Source organism: Labeo rohita, chromosome 19, assembly GCF_022985175.1.
Source record: "Labeo rohita strain BAU-BD-2019 chromosome 19, IGBB_LRoh.1.0, whole genome shotgun sequence".
Classification (NCBI taxonomy): Eukaryota; Metazoa; Chordata; class Actinopteri; order Cypriniformes; family Cyprinidae; genus Labeo; species Labeo rohita.
The window spans coordinates 12,777,846-12,788,476 of record NC_066887.1 but is presented as its reverse complement, the minus strand read 5'-3'; the positions used below and the strand labels follow the sequence as shown (position 1 = coordinate 12,788,476).

Genomic DNA, 10,631 nt, shown 5'->3' with positions numbered 1-10,631 from the left:
TCTACATAAATTGTCCAAAGTCAGAGCTGGAAACGTCTTGGAAAAATGTGTCTTTTTCTAAAAAATGTGCATGTATGCAAATTTTATAATATCCAAGGTACACATTTCTACTAAGTGTGCAGTTAATTCTCACATGTGACCCTGGACCACAAAACCAATCATAAGGGTAAAGTTTTTGAAATTGAGATTTATACAGTATATGAAAGCTTTTCACTGATGTATGGATTGTTAGTATAGGACAATATTTGGTCAAGATACAACTATTTGAATATCTGGAATCTGAGGGTGCAAAAAAATCAAAATATTGAGAAAATTGCCTTTAAAGTTGTCCAAATCAAGTTGTTAGCAATGCATATTACTAATCAAAAATAAATTTTTGATATATTTATGGTAGGAAATTTACAAAATATCTTCATGGAACATGATCTTTACTTAATACCCTAATAATTTTTGGCATAAAAGAAAAATTGATAATTTTGACCCATGCAAGGTTTTGTGGTCCAGGGTCACATATTGTATTTTCAGAAGGTTTTGGAATATTTGTCCTTTCCCCAAATGTGTCACTATCAAGACACAGTAATAAAAATTTAATTACAAGGGATATATTGACCTATTAAGATTTCACATATATTACATATACATTCTTACATATACATTGTAAATATATTGTATATATATATATATATATATATGCTATTTTTATTCAGAGGTAAATCAATAACAAAATATTTATATGTGTATGTGTATATGTGTATCAATATATATTTTTTAAAATATTTATAGGTGTAATTTATTACATTTTTTGTATTTTGAATATATATATATATTTTTGCCTTTTCCAAAGGCAAAAAGTTGATCATACTGATTTCAAAGTTAGGGATTCATTAGTTTGAATATATGTTGAACCAAACACTATCATAACATGTTTGTTGATAATTTAATATACTTTTTTTTTTTTTTGACAAAACATCCCATGTTTTGGTTGTTAATTCACATTTTCAGTAGTGACAGTAATGCTTTGGTAGCGACCACATCACATTACAGAATTTTAACTTGCATAATAAAACTCTACTAAAATATAAAAAACTTGCATAACTGGACTAAAATTTTAAATATTTCCCCCAAATGTGAGGATTATGTGTTTTCACTTTTGTCACTACCGAAACAATGATGACATGTTTCGGTCGTGACTGTTGTCACTGTAGTTACAAATTTATAGAATAACACCCCTCAAACACCCCCTCAAAAAAAAAAAAAAAATCTATGATATTTGGTGGTATTTCAGTAGTGACAATTTTAGATACTTCTGAAGCTAGCTCAAAGATGCTAATCAGCACATGGTTAGCTAGCACAGTTCTGAACAGTTGTACACATATTAAAACTAAATGTTATGGAACAACTCCCAAACAAGTGTGCTTAATTGCAGGGAGGAAAAAGTGTTTGGTAGTGACGTTCCTTGAAGTTATACAAAGATTTTCAGAATTTTGAACACATTTACCTCAAAATGATGTTGCCTATGTATTTACCATGTAGCTATGAAAGAGTGACACATGAATATTTCCTGATCATAAATGTAGGGGTGTACACTGTAAAAAACAAGTTCAGTCAACTCACATAAGTTTAGTCAACTTGAAATGTTAAGGTGTACTAAGTGACAACTTAAATATTTGTTATTGTTAAACTTAAAAGCTGGGTAAGTAACCCCGCTGCCTTAAAATCAACTCAGATATGTAACTTGTCATTTAGTACAACTTAACATTTCAAGTTGAATAAACTGTTTTTGAGTTGACTGAACTTACATTTTTAAGGCAGCCGGGTAACAAAATATTTTAAGTTGACTCAACAAATTGTTTTTTACAGTGTAGTTAAAAATCAGTCTCAGCCAGTGGACTAAAACATACACACACACACACACACACACAATAAAGTTTCTTAATTACATTACAAGAAAACAGAAGTATTTTTTACATATTTTAAAAAAAAAAAAATCTTTTAAAAACAACAATGAAAAAAACTACAAATATTATTTAAACATCATTTTCATAAGTTGAAATGTAGGGGTTTGGGTTTGGGACAGCCACCTCCCAATTGAAAGTACCCACTAAATGATTTTATATATATTAAGCTTGCTTATATTTTAAATATTATTATGGGTTTCAATAGATAATGGAAGGATCTTAGTAAACATCTAAAACAGCTTTTTAAATGTGTGTTTTGGTTGTGGGACAGCAGTTTACTCAAAGATGTAGGAGATACTCAAAACTCAGCCAAAAGAAATGCACAGTCTCCAATGCAGGTATGAACATATTTATTACACAGTAAAGAGTACAACAATACCAGAATCATACTGCAAAGATTCACAGACTGACAGACCATTTACTACAGCCCCCAAAAATGAGAGAATAAAATAAAGAAAACAGATTAAACAAGAAACCACAGTTCTGACATAGTAGACTCAAAAACCCTAGAGTACACTGAAACGGTGTGACGAGAGTCCACACCCTCCCAGCCCACCTGTAACCTGTGGTTCATGTTTACGTTAAGTATTGCACAACGACTTTCATGAGTTTTTTTTTTTTTTTTTTCACAATAAAGATTTTCGAAGAATCCTATGACTGCCCGTCCTGAACCCACCCGACCAATTCATTTTAACTTAATGTTTCCACCGTCCCTTTATTATCCCGAAGTTTCATTCACTTTACAAACTGGAGAAAATAATCAAAACATTACACCTGGCAAAAAAGGCATGCGCAAATTCACCAGCCGTTACTTTTTCGCTCACATTTGGTGCGAATCCCCCATAAACACGAACCTAAACGACATTGACGAGCGGCCAAGCGTGTCTCACAACAGAAGACAGAAATGGGGGGAAAGGGGGTGCAGGAGAAGAGGAGGGCAATAGGAATATATCACATTTCTCATCTTTGACCATGTATTGAATTATAGTGTATATCAAATGGAGTCAACACTCTGAAATCCTTTATTTTTTAACTCTGAGTTGACTCAAAGCGACTTGTACGCATGACAAACTTAAAATGAACATAACAATTTTTTTTTGTTTTTTATATTTTACGTATTCTATTCATCTTTTTTTTTTTTTTTTTCTCATGAGGTCTGCATTGTTACCAAGTAGTGATATGGTTTGCAGCTATATGAGCTTTTAACTTTGGGTTTAAGTCCTGTTCTCATGTGCCCATTTGGTTTGACTAGACCAGTGTCCGCTCAGCGACTGGTGCTCCTAACGTGCTGTCAGAGGTAGAGTGAGACTTTTTGCCACCGAGGAAAAAAGGTTGTAGCAAAACAGACGTACTAGATTGGGAAGGAGAAGGAGGAGTTACTTAACGCTTCGTCCGCGCTTGTTTTATTCAGGTCACCCTGATCGAACTACGCTAACTATATTCAAAAATAGTACACTAGTGTTTCAAGACAGCTTAGCTGGCAGATTCTCTGGAGATGCGGACAGGTGTCTTACACCTTGTTTTTTTGGATTATTTAACCGTAGCATGCCGGGAGTGCATCCAGAGCCACTCCTCCTAGAAGGTCAAATGCACAGCGTTTAGCACCATTGTTTGGGGGACGTGAGCTGTGCAGTTAAGTGCCTGTTTAGACCCCTCTTCCTCTTAAGCCATTGACGAGGTTGTTTCGTTTTAGATTCTCACATGGCTTTTTATCTTGAGCTGAAACACTTGAAGGTTTGGTTATGCGCCGTTTATGAACGAGAAGAGCTTCGGTTTGATCGGGCCGGTCGGCGTTCTCGTGACGAATCCGTTTCGAGGAATGATGCGGAAAGAAAAGCGACGACAGTGAAACGGTTGTGAAACCTCGCCCCTGCAGGATCTACATAGGGGATCCACCTTTTCAGTTATTGCTCAATCATCCACACGTGAAACCCTCTTTCCTGCTACATGGTTTTTTGAGTGGCTCCTCCTCCCTACGGGCTGGTCTTGGCTCTGGACAGGGGAGAGTTAAAGGTTTTCGAATGGAAACATTGCTCAATGTGGCTTCCCCTGATAAACACGTCGAGAAAACAAGAATGCATTGGAGTGAGTCTCTTTTGTAATGTTTAAATCTTGGATAAAATCAGGTTTTGGTCCTTCATGTCTGTCTTTGGCTGTCTTCCATGTTAATTCTTTTGTAATACTGTGTATCCTGGTGCTCTGCAGTGTTAAAGCTGTCTGTTTTTCACCTCTGCATTTGGAAAGTTAGTGTCTTTTTTGTACATTTTTTGTCTTTTTTTGTAGAAAACAAAAACAACATATACCATAGCGTTCAGTATGCATATGCATGCACTGTCCTTAACTATTCAAAGCAAAATGTTTAGAAAAAAATGTTAACAAAAGCAGATCGTGATACTTCTGTTTTCTTTTTTTTCCATTTTCTTTTTCTCTTTTTTTCATCCATTTTTCTCCGTTTTTTAACAAGAAAAGAAAATCACAGATATGTAACGAAGCTCCCTATGGAAAAAAAAAGCCAAAAGAAGCATGCCGAGAAAAACCGTGACAGTGCAAATACATTTATGTACGTCCCATGTACAAAAACATTTATGTTAGCATTCCATGTAACATGCTAGTTCTCAGAAAAAACATCTGGATGAGACTGAAGTAGCAGCTCTGAGAGATAGCGTCTTTCGAGGACAATGGGAAAAGTGTTTTTTCTTCTTAGAGAACTACGAGGGGACTAGCACGAACACGTACGAATAGAAAAGCAGCTTGCGAGAGAGAAGAGAGCGAGAAAACGAGAAAATATGTTCTTCCTTTTTGCACCTAGAAAGACTAAAAAGTTGTAATGCGTCGTCACAATTGTCCAGCACATGTACAATAAATAACCATTGGAGACGGCACAGGACACAAGTGTTTAACACAATGAGATCTAGAAGGGCGAAAAGAAGCAGAACGAGGCGGGGTTGGCCAGTGAGGGCTCTAGGCCAGTGATTTATGGGTAATTTCTCAGCCCTTTGTTTCCCAGCGGCTGTCACAGTGAGGTTCTGACAGTCCTGCTCTGGTGGGCCGATGACTTCACTTCCTGTTTAGGGAGCTGATGGAGTGCATTTGGGATCAGGGCTCAGAGCGCATCCTTCATTACGCCGTGCGGTACTCAACATCCAGCACGGGCCCTCCTCGGCCCTACATTCCTCGGCGAAACAGCTTTTTATTTCTCAGACCATTGACCTGGATATTATCTTGCAGAAGAGGGACGAACATCTGCGTTCCTTCACAATCTGCTGCACATCTGCAGAGTTCAGCGCGCCCGTCCGCCGTCTACTCCACCGCCACAGATGCCCTTCGTAGCATGTTTTTTCTCGTCAACGTCTTGTTGACTTCTTTACAAGGAACGCTGTCTTTTTGTCTTGGTATAGTCTTTGCTTACATCAGCTATGAAGTATTTCCTTGGTTTTTGTCATTTAAAGTGTCTTTTAATGAGGTCAAATAGTTTCATATCCCAGCTACTGGATAAAGAGCTTCGGAGCGAAAAAAAACGGAACGAAGGGGAGGTCAAATATACTCGTTGAGAGGTCCCGGCTGTCTACTCCATTTGTCTTCTTATTTACAAGAACGTAAGAGAGCCACAACAACAATAAACGACATTATCAACAGTAATCGATAATAGCTGTAGTAACAATGAGAATTTCAAACAAAGAATATCTTTGTGTTCTCTATCATGGCAAGTCAATATGACCCGAAATGGACCTCCACGGTACAGTCTTCTCTCTTTGTTAGTGCGCTAGATTTAGCATTTTGGAGCGAGTGAGGCAGGTGAGTCAGAAACGGGCCGCTCGGGCTCTAGCGTGGCGTGGTCTCTATGGCGGAGGGCGTGCCGGGCGTGGCCGAGCGAGGAGTGGCGGCGGACGGCGTGTCCGCAGGGCTGCCGGCTCCGCTGCTGGGGGTGGCCGAAGAGCTGACGGTGGCGGGGGTCTCGCCCTGCTGCTGAGCCTGGAGAGTCTGGCCGCATACGTGGTGGTGCTTTTCCCAGTCCTTGTGTTGGCAGAAGGAGCCGCAGTAACGCGCCGTGTTGCAGCCGCTGCAAGTCTCGCTTGCCTTGCGCCCGCAATTCCAGCAGCTCTGCACGGGAAAGAGGGGGGAGGAGGAGGTTTAAACTGTGATACATTCAAAAAAACTTGCACTTCTTTCCACGGGTATTATCCCAATTAGGAAATAATAGATGCATGGACCTTTGAGAAAAAAAACGAGCGAAAGTCTCGGCTCATTAGCGGCAAACATTTCCCATTTGAGCTGAAGTCTAAATAGAGAACTTTTCTTTGGATCTCCCTGCTTTGAAAACACGGAAATAATGAGCTAGCTGGGGAAAAACGCGGTCGTTTTACCCAGTTCCACATGGCGCTACGTGAGGACACATTTGTAACAGGTTAACTACAAAACGCTCGAAGATCACACAGAAACTCAGGTTACCACTGTGGCCTCTTTGTGTTTGTCTCCGGGCCAAATAAGAGCAATTATCACAAAGTCTCGAATGCGTCCCAGAGACAAGAAGCCGGAGTTATAAACGGCTACCGACGCAATCCTCCGGGGGGACGTGCATAAACATGGCTCGTGCAATTAAACTCAGATGCGTGCCGCCTTTCTCTGCTAACTGATTAAACGAGCCGTACCCCCGCTGTGCGCTGACACTCGACGCTCCCTTCCCAATTTCCCTCATCCAAATCAGTACCACCTTAACTGTCCACATGTTTCATTTAGAGGAGGAAAAGCGGCGCTCTGCCTGAGGTGATAAATGCAATGTTATATTCCTCGGCTCTGCATGACACCGGGCTGCATGAGGAATTATCTGGGACACACTTTCTCTTCCCCCTGTGCTTTTCATATGATCTCCATAAAGATTTTCATACTAAGGAGATCGACCGTAAGCCATGAAACTTAAAACAGCCCAGCCAAGTAAATCAGGCATGTACACATTACATAAAATCAAAGAAAATTCCCAAGATAATGCAAAATATAATCAATTATGGAATATATTAACATCCCAATGAATCATTGTGCGGTACGTGAATGCTGCAGCTGTTCGCTAATATAATAACAATGTGTGGTAGGCGTACAAGCTGTTACCTCACTAGAGTCCTCCTGCTGGTTGATGACTGACAGCGCGTCCTCTGCCGCTTGCCTCTTGGCCTCGGCCACCGTGCGCTCCATCTTGGCTCGCTCAGTGCTGATCATCTCATGGGCCTTGCGCTCGGCCTCTGACACAGCTTTCTGCAACTCAGACATGGCCTGCCTCTTCACCTCATTCACAGCCTCTTCTGAAAGAAAGAGCACAGTGCTATTAAGTGTCCAGGGCACAGCAACAGAAATCTAGCAAATGGTTCAGAGAGAATAACTGATGTTAACATAACAAATGATCTGCAGCTCTGCTAACTAGATAAAAATGTGACAACTTTCTGCTGTACACTGTAAACAACATCTAAATTAACTTGTTTTATTGAAGTCTAAAATATTATTTAATATTTATTAACTGTCTACACTGTTACTAGTAAATTGTAAGGTTAGACCAGATAGAAATAGCTCATTAAGGTAACAACCACACAAGAACTTGATATCTCACAACAACAGCCAAAGATGTATATATACATTAGGTCTGGGTATAAAATAGTGATTTCTCAATTTTCAGCGTTTCTCATTATTACGATACAATATTGATTCTTAAATTCTACGAATCAATTAGTCTAGCCTGTATTTAGTTAATAAACAGCATTCTTGCGCATCTCCCATTCAATAAATCGCAATAAGCTTTGTGCTTTGTTACTTTTGATATGAAACAAGGTCCCAGATTTCTAATTCTGTCCATTTTATTACAACATTCAAACAATAAATGCCATTTTAGCACTGTTTAATGTAGAGTGAAAGATCGCTGTAGCGCCTCAGTTCAAGAGAAGTGAACTGATGGTCTCCTTTGCTTCAAAATACCAATTTCAGCACAAAATAAACATGAATGAACATCCGAATGTATGTTAAAAGAAGGAGTACAACATAAATCTGTATCCTCTCTCATGTAATCGCTCAATCAGTGTTTCAGCTGTGCAAAGACGTCAGTATAAGAGCTTGTAAACAATATGTCAAGTAACGTCACATTTACCTTGGAAAAATACATATTTGGAAACCATAACCTTGTTAGTCAGTCAGAAAAATGAACTATAGAGAGCATTTTGCTAAATATATGCAACATGTAACTTATTCATAATAATTTTTACTATTCTTCACTGACAGCCACCATTTAAATGTTTAAATTTCAAAAAACGAATGGGAGTAGATGTATAATTATGTAATTGTAACTTTATTATCATAAAAACTTAAGTGTAATTTAAGTGTTTGTATACAAATCAGTTAATTTTAACCTTCAATATTATAATAATGTAGTACCAAGTGACTCTCATGTATACTTAAGAGATTTTTTTTCCTTGAGAAAATTTTGAATGTACTCTACCTGATATATATCCAAAAGTAATCAATATTGAAACAAATCAGAAATTGAATCACCAGGTTGTGAATCAAAATCGAATGAAATTTGTGTCAAAACCCAGTCCTAATATGCAGGGCAATTTTTAAGATTTTATTGACTAATTCGAATTTAATGTTTTGCTTTTATTTTTTAGATATCAAAGAATCATGTTTTTGAATAGAAATATTACCAGACGTTAGAATTAGACAGTCTGACAATATGCCAATGATATCGATGTAATTGCATGTTGGCACATGTGATTAACCACTCACGTGTGACAGCACCATTCACACAGAATGCACTTTTGTGTTGACAAAGATGCAACATGGGCAGTGGAATAGGAAAAACATGCAAGAAGATGGAAGTCGGACTCCTTTTAACTTGAGCGCTGCATTTTTAGAATGCTGTCTCATGCGTACGATGTTGCAAAAGACATGAGTGCAACAGTCAAACGCCATGTTTACATAGAATAAAACAATGGAAAAGCTGTGTAATCGAAAAAAAAACCTGTGAAGAACATACTACTGTATGTCCTATATTTCATGTTTGCACCATGGCAAAGATATTTAACAAGTAATTTGTTTAACGTCATGTGTGGTGCACTTGGAATAGAATTGTCTTTAACTAGAGGATTAATAAAGAAAAGTTACTTCAATCATGTTGTGGATACATTATCAAGTTAACTAGTTAAAAAGTGTCAAAAAATATTGAGAATCGGTCAAGCGTTTTGGAAAAATTGGTTTAAATTTTTCACCATATTGCCCAGCCCTAATGGCAAGCCTACAAAAAACAAAACAAACAAACAAACCAACAAAAAAACCACATATTTTAATCAACTGAAAGAGCAACGCTAAAAACCTTTAAGAATCTCTCTTTCTCTATATGTACACACACACACACAATCGCCTAACAATAGTATCTGTCATTTTAATTCATTCAGAGTAACTCAACAGCTAATTATTGTGCATTTGGAAAACTATTTTTATGTTGTTTAACTGATCCTATTGGCTTGTTTTGTTCAAAAGCAGCTGAGAGATTAATCTGGGGATTAATTAGAAACATCAATTTCTATTTGAATGGGCTCAGATGACTCTCTGTGTTTGCCGAACACAAACAAACAAGAAAAAGTGCTTTTGTTTTGCCTCAAACCAAAGACTTGACTGTAGTGCACAAGGCAGATTACAGGTAATCCTTGATATTTTTTTCCCTCTGAAGTATAAATGTAATTTCCTTGAACTCGTACTTTATCAGTACTTTTACATTGTTATCCCATTATCCGTAAATACTTCTGGCTGGAAAACTCATCTCAAGAGCAGACTAGGCTTTTTTTTTGTGTTTGTTTGTTTTCATTGTTCAAGGCTGCAGCCTGACTAATTGCATATGCAAATCGGGCAATTTATATTTAAATTATGCATTTCAATTGCGCCCCCAAAGGCCCATGCAGATCAGGATATGGCACTGTGCGAGAAAAGGCTTGAATATTCATCACTTACTGTACACAATCTTTCTAAAAAAAAAAAGGACATTCACCCCTTATTACACTGTGGCAACTTGTGAAGACCGCTTAAGGCAGTTCTGACTCTTAAACACTTTTAGCTTGCGTTGTGCAACCATCACTAGAGGCGTACAATGGTTTTGAAAAAGGCATGCTGTTCTTGAGGAGCTTTAATAGACTAAACTGTCATGGCAGTCTGTTGCTCTGAAGAAACGGATGGCTGCGGTCACGCAGACCCTCCTCCCCAGTCTTAAATATGAAGGATTATAGAGCCAGGGACAGTTTCATCAAGACTGGACCGAATTGTGAAACCATGGTGGTTTGGTGCACAAAGTCGTCTTCTTGATGAGCTGAGGTCACGGAAAATGCACCACGTTCCCTGATATGTTTTACTGGATTTGTATTTTGACTATTCAGATGGAATTTCAATCTGTGGTGATTTGTTTAGGGTGTCACCACCGCTGTTATGATGCGAAGGCAATGTATGAGCGCTGTCTTTTGTAAAGTCACTTTCATGGAAAGGTTTGTTTGCTTTTACAAAGCATTTGGTAAGACCACACAGCGAAGACAAACTGCTTTAGCAGATGCGTCTGTCGCGTATTACCGTGCTGAGGCCAAGGTAAACAATCTGCTATTACAGAATCCATCACTTGTCATATTTCACACAGATCAGCTGCTCTTTAAACAA

At 38.2% G+C, this 10,631-nt stretch overlaps 1 protein-coding gene across 4 annotated transcripts in view; it reads right to left on the bottom strand.

Moving 5' to 3' along the window:
- Positions 1-3,129: 3,129 nt before the first annotated feature.
- Positions 3,130-10,631, bottom strand: part of runx1t1 (RUNX1 partner transcriptional co-repressor 1) — a 65,293-nt gene continuing 57,791 nt past the window's right edge. For 3 of the 4 annotated variants that reach the window (XM_051136716.1, XM_051136718.1, XM_051136719.1), the window contains exons 10-11: positions 7,062-7,252; positions 3,130-6,059 (exon numbers count right to left, since the gene is read on the bottom strand). In XM_051136716.1, the coding sequence (XP_050992673.1) occupies positions 5,781-6,059; positions 7,062-7,252 (470 nt within the window). In that variant the 3' untranslated portion in view covers positions 3,130-5,780. The remainder of the gene's footprint in view (positions 6,060-7,061; positions 7,253-10,631) is intronic. The other variant, XM_051136717.1, reaches the window with a different exon arrangement.